General features: G+C 30.6%; 1 protein-coding gene across 2 annotated transcripts; it reads left to right on the top strand.

Moving 5' to 3' along the window:
* LOC107642308 (auxin-responsive protein IAA9) lies at positions 10459–13881 on the top strand. Of its 2 annotated transcripts, XM_016345615.2 has the most exons (7): positions 10461–10767; positions 11357–11817; positions 11892–12082; positions 12212–12438; positions 12569–12710; positions 13412–13473; positions 13595–13881. In XM_016345615.2, the coding sequence occupies exons 2-7, from the start codon at positions 11380–11382 to the stop codon at positions 13630–13632; spliced, it is 1098 nt and encodes a 365-aa protein (XP_016201101.1). In that variant the 5' UTR covers positions 10461–10767; positions 11357–11379; the 3' UTR covers positions 13633–13881. The 2 variants fall into 2 exon arrangements, with proteins under 2 accessions (XP_020978399.1, XP_016201101.1); XM_021122740.1 differs by lacking the exons at positions 12569–12710; positions 13412–13473 and having other exon boundaries at positions 10459–10767; positions 13595–13878.

The raw sequence follows: 15428 nt of genomic DNA on the forward strand, positions 1-15428 counted from the left end.
TACATAATTCATATTTTAAACTAAAAACAGTTATTTTTATTTAAAACATATTAAACATATAGTTATTTATATAATTTTGGGTAAAGTATACTTTTTGTCTCTAAAGTTTGACAAAAGTTTTAAAAATACCCCTAAGTTTTATTTTGTTTCAATTTTGTCCCAAAAGTTTTCGATTTGCATCAAATATACCCTCGATGGCTAAATTTTCAAAAAATTTAAGACCAATATAATAATAATGTATGAAAATTATGCTTGATTGGCTATGTTGAGGGGTTGTTTTTATGAAATTGTTGTTAAATCGGTCTTAAATTTTTTGAAAAATTAGCCGTCAGGAATATACTTGATGCAAATCGAAAATTTGTGAGACAAAATTGAAACAAAATAAAACTTGACGATATTTTTAAAATTTTTGTCAAACTTCAAGGACAAAAAATATATTTTAACCTATAATTTGTTAATATATTAAATTTTTAGGTTTAATAACATTCTTGGAAGACGATGATATTAAAGTTTGTAGTGTTTAGCCTATAGTCTGCATGGTACATAAGATGAAGATGATGGAAGCAAGCTAGGCAATACGTAATATGTATGTTTTGAGATATTTATTTAATTTTCGCCTAAGCTATTGAGTAGTGCTGGAATTAAGTCCTATCAACAACTTGAGTATTAGCTGGAGCTAGTGGAGGCTAGCTTGCATTATATTGCTTCCCAAATACAAGTAGCACCATAATATCTAACGTGTGATAATAGATAACGTTATTTGGATATCTAAAATTACATGTTTTTCTAAAAAATTAGACTTGATTCTGTTAATTTTTCTTTTCTCTTCTTTGAAATATTCAGTCACAAAAAAAAAAAGATTGATGTAAAAATATTTTCATAATATATATATAGTAGTAGGACCATTCTTCAATGTACTCGTCTCCCTGAAATTAATGCCAACAGGACTTTATTATATATGGGTCATCTATCTTATCCTTTATGACTCATTACAATACAAGAAAAAATGAATTTTCACTATTATTATTCCATTTCACTGATATTATTGAAGAGTTTCAAATGTACCGGAACATCGGTATTTCAGTTGTTTTAATCGTTGATTTGAATTATAAAAAATATATATAATATAGGAAAGTTATCAGGTATACCGAGAATACCGGTGTTCTAGTTATTTTAACCGATGATTTTAATTATTATATATTATACATATTTTTTATAATTCAGATCAACAGTTAAAACAATTGAAACACCGATATTCTTAATATACCTAAAACTCTTCTTATAATATATATTAATTAAAATTAATAGTTAAAATAATTGGAACAGCAGTGTTTTTCTATACTTGAAATTTTTCGGATATTATTATTCATAGTTGGATTCTGGGACCATGGAGGTGAAGCTAAAGGGGACATTTTATGCTGGATGTACCACTTTCTGAAATCATAGCTATGAAACTTTGAAAAACAGCATCTATCTGTTTGGTAAAAGTATTTGTAAAGAGCATCGATCTATGATGATATCTCTTAATGAGTTAATTGGGACCATTAATTAGCAGTGGTGTGATACTGATACTCATGATACTGAGATACCCATTATTATCTAATCCATTCCATAGAATTGATACTTACTAGATAATAAACTCTCACTACATTCCATTAAATCAAATATGCCATAAAACGTGTGCATTAGATTATACCTGCAATTTGTTCAATGTGCATTAGGTTATTGCATTCCCATTGACTTTCTTAATTTGTACACACTTTTTTGTGTGTGACAAATTTGTACACTCTAACTCAGTAGAACTGTAGACGGCAATTTCAAAAATTAGGATGTTTTTTAAAAATAATTTATATTTGTTAAAATAAAAAAATCTAATATAAATTCAATTTTAAAAATTATTTTTAGTTTGATTTACTGAACTATGTGGTTATATAGCGAGTGATAGTATTTGTAATACAATAAACTTAGGAAAATTAAAGTAACTTTAGATTCTTATTTTTATTCTTTTATTTGGTCTGTGGAGAATTTGTTTTTTTTTTTGGGTATACGGTCGTGGAGATTCTTATTCGTTTGAAAAGATATTTCATCTCATATATACATATTTTAAGAGGAGGGTTACAAAAATCCTTTTAGACCAATCCAAAGCCATTCGGACCCAATGTTGTGGGCTTTCATTTTGGCATTCACCTTGTGAGATTCGGGATTTTGAATTTCATGGCCCAAGATTAGAGAAACCGAAAAAGTTTTCCATGAAATATATAAATATTTTGACAACCAAATTGAGTTGATCTATTTTATTATTCTGTTTAAACAAGTATCTGAAATTTGAATCCTACTTTATCTACGCAATGATAGAGGAAGCAAATTTTTTTTTTTTTAATTTTCGAATTTGTTTTCAACAAAATAGTCCACCATAATAGTGAAAATCTCCATGAAGCACCATAAATGTGCAAATTAGGTATTAGTAGTTTACATAAAAATAAAAAATTAGAAAAAAGACGAATTATATTTAGAGTCCCGTTAGGGAGACAATGAACTATTTGTACTAGGGATAATAAACATCTTTCCAAAAACTTAAACTGATTTTTGGATTCACCAAGGATCAAACTCTTGACCTTTCGAATCTAGAGCTCTAATACCATGTCATGATACCACTCATTTCAAAAATTTCAGCTCATGAAAAAAAGGTAACACTAATGATTATATCTCTAATACTCCCTAAACTTTCATTGTACACATTGTACAAATATTCAATTGACTCCTTATACTTTCCCTAATTTATTTTGAAACTGAAGCAATAATAATAAGTAGCAAGATCCTGAGAAAGTAACAGGAAAAAGAAGAAGCATAAGGTGAAAAAACTAAAAGGGTGAGGCAAATGAAGATGTTGTGGTTGAAGTAGTTGAATAGTAAAAAAGTAAGTCACATGCATTGACCTAACTAGTAACTAGAAGCAAGTAACATGAATGATCAGAGTGTTTTCACGCTCAATGAAGTTACAGTGCCTAGATAGCTAGTTAGAGGGTGGGGAAACATCTAAGTATCAAAGACACAGTAGATGACATAGTCATAGGGTGCTTCAACAGTTACAAAACACTACGCACTCTACGCTGGACACTGTTCTTTTCTACTCTATTCAACAGAGTTCCAACCACACACGAACGCACACGCACGGTCACCGTCGCCAATTCAATCCTTCACACGTGACCCTAACTTTTGGGCTTTCTCTGTGGGCCCCAATCCCATTGTTTCTTTCGCTCTTTTTTACCTTTTTACCCTTCTTCTGTCTCCCCCTTTCCGTTCCCCTCACGAGCAACTCACGTGCACTCCACCTTACCTGCACCTTCTCGTTGTCCAGATTATAATTATTGACAATTTATTTCTAAATTTTCTAAAAATATTAAATGAATAAACACAATAAAATCGACCAGAGTAAACTACTAGAAATCACGTTTGTTTATATGAATTTATTTTTTTCGATAGAGTTTATATGAATTTAATTTAATTATAAAAACAATAAAAATGATGCAAATATAATAATATAATNAGGTAAGAAATCAATTTATATTTTTGAAAAATAAAAAAAAGCCTATTAAAAAAGATCAAACCGAATATTTCTGCCATTTCTTTATTATTAATATTTTTTGGTGACTGGCTGTTTCTTTATTTATTTTCCTGAGAATGCATGTGTATTATTAGAACTAAAATGATTAGATTGAATAAATTAATAGATATTGGAGTTTTCTTTTCTACCATTTGGTTCACTAAATAATCTAATTAATAACGCGACCATAACCTAATCATGACCTTATCCCTTGTCAACTTCATGATTGCACTCCCACCATTTTCTATCTCAACTTATCAGCAACACTAATTTCGTTAATTTAATCAATTACAAAATAACAAATTGCAGCAAGTTGCTTTACTAATAATCAGTTTTGTGCGGGGAAAAAAATGTTCAATTCAGCAAAATTAAAAACTAGAAATGACTGATATATGCTTTACATATATATATATTGTAACTTTTTTTTCTTTGGACTTTTCTTTTTATGAGCATAAAATAATACGTCATTATCTTCTTTCTTTTTTTATTTTTTTAAAACATATTCCAATACTAAATATAGGAAGATCTATCCAGTTATTCTATATCAATAGATAAATAAACCTTGATAGCATAGACCAATTTAAAAGGGCAAGTAGGTGCTATGACTTTCTCCCCCTTTTCCCTCCAGAAAATTTAGGAAGTCTCTCATATAATATAGGATTTGTAGATTTTAATAGAATTATTTTCAATCCAATAAATAATTAGTGGTCTGACATTTTCACTCTCTAAGCATGAGTTCAAATCATAAATGATAATTGATAAAACATAAAAATATGACTAACTAATAATATAATAGCTGCTTTAATTTTTTCATTTGCTATTTATGCTAGTTCCTCGTGTAAATTATTTTCACATTATTTGAATCCTCTAAAATTTAAATTTTATTTTAAAGAGTAAAGTATAATTTTTCACTATTGATTTTATAGGTGAGACTAAAAATAAATATAAAAGAAAAATTATTTAAGGATAGAAAATCACACTTTACACTCTAAAGTAAAATTCAAACTTTGGAGGATCTAAATCCATTTTCACAAAGTATACTTTATTTTTAGTTTATTATGTTAAATATGCAACATTAATAAAAAAAACGAGGTAGACGATTAGCAGTAGCAATAGAGTGGGTAGAAACGGGATTTTTTTTTATCTGATACCATTTTACTTTATAATAATCCGCATAAAATCTATCTCACTTTTATTTATGAATAATAAAAAAATGAACTTTAATCTGTTATGAGAATATTCACTCTTATTAATTATTTTATATATATATATATTGGGACAGACATTATTTAAATTTGTTTAAGATTCTGTCCCGCTAAAACTCGTTCCATACTTATTCGCTCGGCTTTGTTTGGATATAGAAAAGAAAATGGAAGGAAAGAAAATGAGAAGAAAAGAAAATGAGTGGAAAGAAAATAAAAGAAAAAGTAGAATTATTTGTATATTGTTTGGATTAAGAGAAAATAGATGGAACGAAAATAAAGAGAAAATTTTTTTTTGTTTGGATGGAAAGAAAAGTGAGAAGAAAGAAAATCATAATAGTATAAAATTACATTAATACTCTTATATATATTATATATAAATTATAATTTATTAATGATAAGGGATAAATGTGTAATTTTATTCATATTGCCCAATTTCTCTTCATTTTTTTCTCATTTGTGAAGAGAAAATAATTTAGTGGGTCCCACACTATTTTTTTCTTTTTTCTCTATTTTCTCTTCTCATCCAAACAACAAAAATTTACTTTTACATTCATTTTTTTTTCTCCCATTTTCCTTTCCTTCAAAATCCCTCAATCCAAACAATGTGTAACGAATAAAGACAAAATAGATATTCACATATTTAGATAGTGTTGTCATCCCTATAAATAATTGAGGTTGATTAATTAGCAGCTAATTAAGCTAATAACTAATAAGTGGAGTGTATGAAAAGTGACGCAGGGGTGATGGTATGAGAATTATTAAGGAGAAGGTTGATAAGAAAAGGGTGAGTGAGAACAAAGAGATCGTCATAGACTACTCTAGTCTGGTAGGAGGATTAGGTATGATCCACTAACAACAAACAACAATTACTGAGCCTTTGATGCTATATACACTATGCTTATAGAATGGATTGAGTAGAGCCTAGGGAGGAAAAAAAAAAGTAATTAGGAATGAAAACTTCATTTCACATATGAAAGAGAAAGGGAAATACTAAATACTATTTGTTATTAATTATTCTCTTAAACTTATTCTTTTTTATTTGATAATAAATTAAAGCTAAGTTATTAGTAAAAGAAACTTAGTTAGTATTGCCAAATTACTTTGGATAGAAGAGATTAGAGATCTAGAATTAAAATATTCACCATCAAAATTGAAATGATAATTAATTAGGAACTGAGTGGAAGTTTACTTTTGGTAAAAGAAAAAATAGAAGAGTACTAAAGATAATTAAGTAGTGTTGGATTTTGAAGAGATTGAAGTTAGAATATTTATAGAAGTAATGATGAAGAGGGAGATAATGAATGAAAGTGGATGAGGTTTATAGTGTCATGGTCAGCACCCGGCAAAGCCACTTATAATGCCGCTTTCTTGTCTCCTAACCCCTCCATTCCCTGTTTCCTTCTGTCCCCTTCCTACTCTTCTTTTTCTTTTTCTTTTTCTTTTTCTGCCCTTTGTTTTAACCCACTTAATTAATTGCCTTCCTTTTCTTTTTCCTCCATTAACCTATTTTTAATCACCTTTGACTCCTTCTAATCATGACCTGCTTGAAAACTAAATTCAATACAAACTGCGGTCGGTTTTGCAGGATGGTGTTATTTAGGCCTTGTAATTATCCCTTTTTTATTTTCTTGCTTCCACTTATTGTGCCGTGAAGGCTAATGATGGTAATGCTTACTCTACTTAATCTATTATTATTATTATTATTAGGCATTAGAGGTCAGTATGAATAGATTTTTAAAAGAATATTCAAGTGCTAAAATTTTTTATATTTTTTAAGTAAAATATATTAATTTTTAAAAAAGTAAATAATTTATTTTTTATTAAAAATATTTAAAAAAATATTTCAACACATTTAAAATTCAATAAAAAAAACCTTTATTTTTAAAAAATTACTTTTTATCCACTTAATTAATTGCCTTACATTTTTATACATTGAAAAATCCATATTTAACTACTTATTAATGTATACAAAAATGAAAATGATCATTGATTAATGGAAAAGTCTAGGGGCCAGTAACTTTGTTAAATTCTGGCCAGCATGTAATTAGCAAAAAAAAGTGAGCCATTTGATGAAATCTCACACCATTAAAATTATCATTGATGGCTATTTGATAACTACAAATCACAAAAGTTACTGACCCTTAGCATTTCTCTTGATTAATATATAAGAAGAGAGTGACGCAAAGTTAAGATTCATAATCTTTTAACAGATGACAAAGATAGAATAAGTCTTTTGTAATATAATTAAGTTAACTGAATTCTGTTGATGTTTTGTTTTGCTTTATAGTTATATTGAGTCTTTTTGTTAGTGAATTATAAGAATTTCAGTTCTCAGTTGTATTTGGTTATGAGGCGTTTGTTTTTATGTTGTTTGTGGTGTTCTGTTAGCGTGTATATTTTGTGAGTTTATGTTCTAATTGTTCTTCTTGTATGAGTTACTATGAGCTTTTGTTTTATTATTTTGATTCAATTCTTTTGGATTAGATACCACATACATCTTTAAATTTGATCAATAATTCATGGATTTTTACCTCAAAAAATTGATCAAAATAGTGAAACAAAATTTGTAAACTTTTGTTATTGTCTATTACAAAAAAGTTGTACTTCACCCCATTTCGAACAATAGAATTTAGAAATCTATAAAATAATTTCTCTATCCGTTTTATGTCATGCAGTACTAATTTTCAAATTATAGTATCCTACAATTCAACAGAAGTCGTAGAATATTTGATAAAGATACTCAATAGATATTTATTAGTAAATTTCATTCACTTTCGCATTTTTTTAATCGTCCCTCTATATGTAGTACACAAAAGCTAAAAAATTATCTTTCACTAGTCATTATGAGTACCATTTTGATGAATATTTAACATTTTACTTATATTTATATAGGTTATATTTGTTTCTAAATTCAATTAACTGAATTCGATTTATAACATTCATTTAGCGTGTCGAATCAATTATATTCAATTTACTTGAAATGCTACAAACTCTTGCTAAATCAAAACAAGCTGTTTCGAATTACTTAAAATAACTCTCATCCTTAGTAAATCGAATCTAATTGATTCGATTTATATAGAATAAATGTAAATCGAATTAGATAATTTCGATTTACATAGTTTCATTCTCAGAACCGAACATACACGTAAGTTTCTACGTTTTAGAACAATTATGTAAGAAAAAGTCTAGGGAGCCAGCAACTTTGTTAAATTCTGACCAGCATGTAATCAGTAAAGAAAAGTGAGCCATTGGATGAAATCTCACACTAATCTCATACCATTAAAACCATCATTAATGACTATTTGAAGGCTACAAATCATAAAAATTATTGACTTCCTAACATTCCTCGTTATGTAATATTAAAGGCCATCTGATTTGTTTATGTGAATTAAATGTATCTAAATTTATTTTAATGTATAAAAAAAATAAACTTCAATTAGTTTAAAACAGAGAATAGAAAATAGTATTTATCTATCTTATATCTTAATGACCATATTAAAATTATAAATTAAAAATTTTTATTGAAATTACAAAAAATTTAAATTTTTATACATTTATTTTATATTTATTAAAAAAATTAAAATTTTTCATTAATAATAAACTTATTATATGTTCCAAGAACACTAGAAACACATCTTAACTAAACCGAATAAAATATGGAAAATATAATTTGAGGGGAAGGTGTGAATAGGATCGGGGCTCTCCTGTGATATGCAGTAGTAATGATGGCATTCAAATATGTCAGTAAACTGTCTGATATCTGCTCTAACTGCTTCCCTTGCCAGCCAGCCATTGCTGCCTTCTTTGCTCCATGTTCATGTTCATGCTCATGCTCCTCCCCACCACCCACCAGGCCCCTCCCTCTTCTTGCTGTGCACACATTGTCATTCTTGTTACTACTTACTACTCTCGTGTCTTTCATCATCACCATCATATCCTTTATCAGAAGAAACAAAGAAATCCCAGCTGCACTCCTACCTCATTAATATTTTATGCTATCTATATTTATTAGGAAACATTTCAAGTGCATCAGGAATATCGGTATTCTAGTTATTTTAACCGTCGATCTGAATTATAAAAAATATATATAATATATATTAATTAAAATCAACGGTTAAAATAGGTGTACCAATACTCCCCAATACACCAATATTCTCTGGTGCACTTAAAATGTTTCCAATCTATTACGAGTTTGCTACCGTCTCACTTTCGGATCCATCCAAATCATATTTTTAACCCTTTCTTTGTTCTTTTTCCCCAAACCTACTAATTCCGCTCTGTATTGTCGTCCCTAATTAATGATCCATGCGAAATAATTATTACTACTGGAAATAATTGATTGGTTGAAGTAATTTAATTGATGCTTCCTTTAAAAACTGGTAGTTGTAATCAATGATACTTAAGGAGAAGTACGATTTTGGATCTTGGAAAGAAAAAAAAAATATCACTCTAAAATGGTAAAGTTTGATCATTGTAATTAATCTCAACTTAGGTTAAAATATTTTAATCTAATTGAGTAATTGTGTATTATTTTCATCTTTTACTCCTTTATACTGGAAAATTAATTTTAAATTTTTTGCCGTGTGATTTACACCCTCATACAAAGTAAAAGAAGTTTACATTGAAAAAAAAAAAAGAAGTCCAATTTGATGCTAACTCAATTATCATTAAATAACATACAATGTCGCTAAGTAACTAATAAAAATTTAGTTAATAATAAATTAATAAATATTTTTAAATTATATTCTATACTAATTAATTATTATTAATTAATAATTATTTAAAATTAACTATTTAATAATTATTTATCTATATTTTTCCAATAACATATGATTCCACTCTCTCTTCTAGTATATATTTTTTCCAATATTAAAATTTGGTGTGCGAAAAATGTACTTGTTATGATAAAAAATAAGATTAAATAATCCATTTCAAAAATAAAAATTCTAATAATGAAATGCATTCTTAGATACATATAAATGAATTAAAGGATAAGTTCAACCATATTTTTTTTAAATTTAAATAAAAAATCTATTATAAATGTCCACTGACACTTGACTAAAAATAAAGTTGGAATTTACTCTAGTCAAAACCTGGTCAGTAATGTATGGTTAAGCATTAGCTAACACTTAACAGAAGCAAATAAGGGGCAAATGAGACATTTAGGAGTTGCATTTCCGTTCCAAACCCAACCTGGTTTAACAAAACCAAAACGGCGGAACCAGAAACCGTCGCTGTTGCCTTTGGGTCTACCAACACATTTGACATTACCCATTTTCTTTTTCATTTTTTATTAGTATTCTTTTGAAAGAAAAAACTGTAAAATTTCATATATAATTATATTCGTATAAAATTATTAAATAATTTAATATATTTAATTAACTATTATCTAATAATTTTTAACTATTAATTTTATACTAAAAAAATTACACATGAATTTTGACTAAAATAAAAGGAAAAGAGACCATGAGAATCATAATTCATAGCACCTGTTTTCAGCGACAAGATATTTAATTTCCTGTCCCCCGCAACGTCAAGAAACCAACGGTCTCGATCTCTCCGTCATACACGATCACAGCCGTCCAACGCCATTCCACATTACTCAATAAATCACCCACATCGCCTTTTGCGACTTTCTCATATTCCGGTTTTGCCCCTACACCCTCCCCCCTCGCGTTTCGTTGCTGTTATGGTTTTTATGTCTTAACGGCACCTCCTTTATTCTTTTCATTCATTCCCGTTTTCAACACAGTTTCTCTCATCTTGTTGCTTTCTTCTTAATGGAAGGACCTTAAACCTCTCTCTCTCTCTCTCTCTCTCTCTCTCTCTCTCTCTCTCTCTCTGTTCTTCGCACTGTGTTTGTTACTTCTCTCTGCATTTCGCCGAAAAGTTGCATAGTACAAGAACTGGTTTCCTTCGGCGTTTGATCTGCAACCAGACCTTGTTTCGTTTCGTTAGGTGCGCGCTTCAAATCTTCCCTTTCCTACTCTAGCAGCTCCATTGTGTGTGTGTGTGTGTGTTTTGAGAAAAAAAAAGAAATCGGTGTTTCTATTCAGCTGTTTTTCCTGAGCTAACACTAGGGCCTTGTTTTTGGGTGATGATTCGGTGTGGGCGCGGATCTATTGAGCTGACGCTGCGCCTTCTGTTCTTTCTGTTTTGTTTTGGGGAGAATAATAGAAGGGGGAAAAAATGTTTGGTAGTGTTTTAGTTTCGCATGAAAAATCAGCATATTTGTTTAAAACTTTCATGGATATTTTGATTATTAGCCATTTTGGAATGCGAAATAAGCTTAATTTAAGCATGCTAGTCAAATGTTTTGTTTCTGGAAGCGATTTACTTTACTTTTAGGGTGCTCTGCAGCATTGTCTTATGGTTAATTGATGTTTAAATTGCTTACTAATCGTGTGATTATTGTGATATTGTTTAATAGGGCGTGTTTTTTTTTTTTTGTTGATTTTGTTAATAGCGTATAAGGTTTCTATTTCTGGCAATATGTGAATTGATTTTGTGGCTTTACATTTTCTGTCTATATCTGTTTGTGTGGCAGCTTGATTGTGTCTCTGGACTCTGATGTCTCCGCGGGCGCTGGCGCTGGTTTCAGAGGACGAAGGGCAGAGCAAAGTCTCCACGGTAGCTTCTGCATCTTCACAATCCCTGGACTGTTTCTCCCAAAGTGGGGGTGGAGGATTGAAAGAGCGAAATTACCTTGGGTTGTCTGATTGCTCATCAGTGGACAGCTCCAGTTCTGCTGTACCAAGCTTGTCTGATGAGAAGAAGGGCAACCTGAATTTGAAGGCTACTGAATTGAGGCTGGGACTCCCTGGATCCCAGTCGCCTGAAAGGGATCCGGACGTAGATGTGTTCTCTTTGAGCTCATCGAAGCCCGATGAGAAGCCGTTGTTCCCTTTGCTTCCTATGAAAGATGGTATCTGCTCGTCGTCCCAGAAGAATGTTGCTGTGTTGGGAAACAAAAGGGGTTTTGCTGATACCATAGATGGATTTTCTCAGGTGAGAAATTCTCCAGGTAAAACAGTATTTACTGCTGATTATGAATCTGACTCATCACTACATATTTGATGCAGGGGAAGTTTGCTGGTAATACAGCAATAAGTGCAATGTTATCACCTAGATCTTCTGGTCTACAGCCTACGGTGACGAATGAAATGCCAAAGGTGTTACAAGAACAGCCATGTGCAGCTAATGGAACTGGTCTAAATAGCCAAACGGGTCCTTCTGCCAGTGCCAGTGCCAGTGCCAGTGCCCCAGCTTCTAAGTAAGTAAAGCCTGTTGGATCATGGATATACAATTTGTGAAAGAAACATGAAGTTGGATGAAGGCCTTAACAATTGATTTTTCATGTGTTTCTTGTTTATCTAATGTGGTAAGGTCTCATGTGTTGCAGGGCGCAGGTCGTTGGTTGGCCTCCTATAAGATCATTTAGGAGAAATTCAATGGCAACCGCATCAAAGAACAATGATGAAGTGGATGGAAAACCTGGTTTGGCCGCACTCTTTGTGAAGGTCAGCATGGATGGTGCTCCCTATCTCAGGAAGGTGGATCTCAGAAGTTATGCATCCTATCAAGAACTATCTTCTGCCCTTGAGAAGATGTTCACTTGTTTTACCCTAGGTATGCTGTAGCAATTCGGATTTATTTTATCTTAAAATTGCTTTCTATCATGTAATTTGTTTTCAAATTTTTGCTGTTACTGAATAGTTTTAGCTAAACTATAGCCTTTGGTACTTGTGTACAATATCAGGTCAGTGTGGCTCCCATGGATCTCCAGGAAGAGAAATGTTGAGTGAAAGCAAGCTGAGGGACCTTCTGCATGGTTCAGAGTATGTCCTCACTTACGAGGATAAAGATGGGGATTGGATGCTTGTAGGGGACGTACCTTGGGAGTAAGTCATATTTGAACTCTATATGCTTTGTCTATTTTTTTATATTTTCATTTTTATTTTTCAGACAATAGAGCAAGTGTACTGTAGCAAATGTATGCTCTAGAAAGTCCTAATCATTATTAATCAGTGCGAATAGTTAATCAATTTCCAACTGCAAAATATTTGTCAATCATCTTAGATTCTTAGTTACTAGTTTTAGCCTTTTAGGTATTTAAAACATAAGATTAAGTAGGCAATATATATGATTGCAACTTACCCCAAAAAGTAACCAGGAAATTGTCCTTCACTAAAACAAAAGTTTAATCTGCACCGTGGTTGTTTAGCATGCTACTCTACATACAGTAGTTCTTCATAATCAAACATAAGAATATTTGTGCTAGATCGACCGGTTTTAATGCAGCAATTTGGTTTCCTTCTCTTCTGGTGATTTAGCACAAGATGTTTGGTTAAAAAAGTTTGTGTATATGGTAGATACTTATTCAACTGTATCACATCACACTAAATATCTTGACCATGCCTACAAATTACAATTTGACTGTTGAAATGGTTGTTATGCGGGCATTAAGTATTTCTGCAAATTAACTTGTCCATTCTTTTCAATACTGAATACCGAGAAAATGGACTATAGATTCATTGATTGATTGAGATTTTCGCTTTGCTCTTTGCATCTTCACTAGTTTTAACCGCAAATTTACTTGTAGGATGTTCATAGACACTTGCAAAAGACTGAAAATCATGAAGGGTTCTGATGCAATTGGTTTAGGTATGTATTGATTGTATTCTGTGATGATTTATTTCGAAGCAATTTTAATAGGGAAGAAACCTTGACTCTAAGTACCTCTATATTTGGACAGCTGCTTAAGTAGACTTTCTGTTCTTTGCAGCTCCCAGGGCCATGGAGAAGTCCAAGAGCAGGTGTTAGATGCTGTATCCAGATGTTTGGAAGTGATGACTGCCGTTTTTTGTGTATTAAATATGCTTAGTTCTGGATTACCTATGTTTCTAAGTCCATTAAGAGTCTGTGTTTATCTCTGTTTGTTATATTTGTTATCTTATGAGGCTACCTTGGTAGATTTAGTGTTTGTGGAATCTGTAATCATTATAGGAACCTGTCTTGGATGAATCGAATGCCTTTTACAGCCTAATTTACTCATCCCAATCTATCATTGACTAACCTTTTTCTTGTCCATTATTCTTTCAAAGGATAGATAGCATGTACTACCTGAGTTTTTTAAACGAACTAATACATTCATACCAAAAGCAAAAAAGTAACCCAACTAATGCACATTTAATTGTACATCTGAAAAAAAAAGGCGCTCCTAAACATTTCTAATACAATGTTTGTACTTTGTACAATATAAAATGGTTTTCGATTTTAATACCAACTTTCTTATTTAGCAAATTTTTTTTTAAAAAGGGTTTCTTATGTTCACATTCTTGTCTAGACAACAACTGACGAACACAAATTTTTAATATTGGGTCAATGAGTTCCCCAACTGCTACTTTTGTTTTTGGGCCGGCATGGCCATGTATCTTTGTGAAGCCCATATCATAATAGCTGATTAATTATATATTGAATAACCCCGTCCAAACAAAAATAAAATTATATATTGAATATGTTGCTTGGTAGGAAATATGACTACATAGCTTATTCGGCTTAGTATATATGAGTGTAAGAGGACCAAGAAATCGTTTGCCTCTATGTTGAGATTTATTAAGACTTAACCTATTCTACCAGGTATCCAGCTATGTGCTTTTATATTGTAATTAATTCACTTCTATTTCGAAGTATGATCCTAGTAAAGTAGTAATGGAAGCAATAGTCTTTAATGCATCTTATTGTAATTGTACATGTATATAAACCTGCTTGTTACCTGTTTTTTCTTTTTTACAAACAATGAAAGCATAAATTCAGACTCCAAAGAAGGGAAAAAAAAAACTGATTAATTGTTTCATTGCACTTCTTTTGACTTATCTCATCAGTATTGTTAATTTTAATTAAACTTTATGGTTGTCATAACACACTTTATGAATTTTGTTAGTTTAAGCATTATGATGATGGGTTTTAATTATTCTCCCAGGTTAGTGCATGATTAATTATGAAGCAAGATAATTAAATATACACAAAAGACATTAATGGGGGTTTGTCATTTGCTCTAGATTCTATGTATGATACTAATGTTAATGTGAATTTAATCATGTTATGTTGAATGGCAACATGATGGCGTACCCATTGAAGGAAACAAGCTTTATATCAAGATAGCTTTTGGCATTAGTGCATCTAGCTTTTTAAGATACAGAATCATGAGGGAATGTTTGTGTTCAACTGGCACCGATCTAGTTCCATTTTCATGTTTCTTTTTTAGTCTATTTTCCAAGAACTTCAACAATAGATTACAGGTTTCTCCAAAGTAAAAATGACCTCACTTTGTGTATTGTTTAGTCGAATGCATTTATTGTAAGGTTAACTAATAAGCTTAGGTTAATGTTCTCTCCATGTTACTTTTTATGTATATTTATATATAAGGCTCAACCTTATTAATTAGGAGAGGCAATCAAAGTTCTTTATAGAGGATGAGGAATTGAGACTGAAAAACAAAAATTAAGAGATAGAGACTAAATTAAATTTTTGTATTATATGTTTGGTATAAAATATATTAGACTAAATTGTTTTTATATTATGTTTAATTTAAGATAAATATAGAAGTTGGGGTAAAT

This window comes from Arachis ipaensis, chromosome B05, assembly GCF_000816755.2.
Source record: "Arachis ipaensis cultivar K30076 chromosome B05, Araip1.1, whole genome shotgun sequence".
NCBI classification, from domain to species: Eukaryota; Viridiplantae; Streptophyta; class Magnoliopsida; order Fabales; family Fabaceae; genus Arachis; species Arachis ipaensis.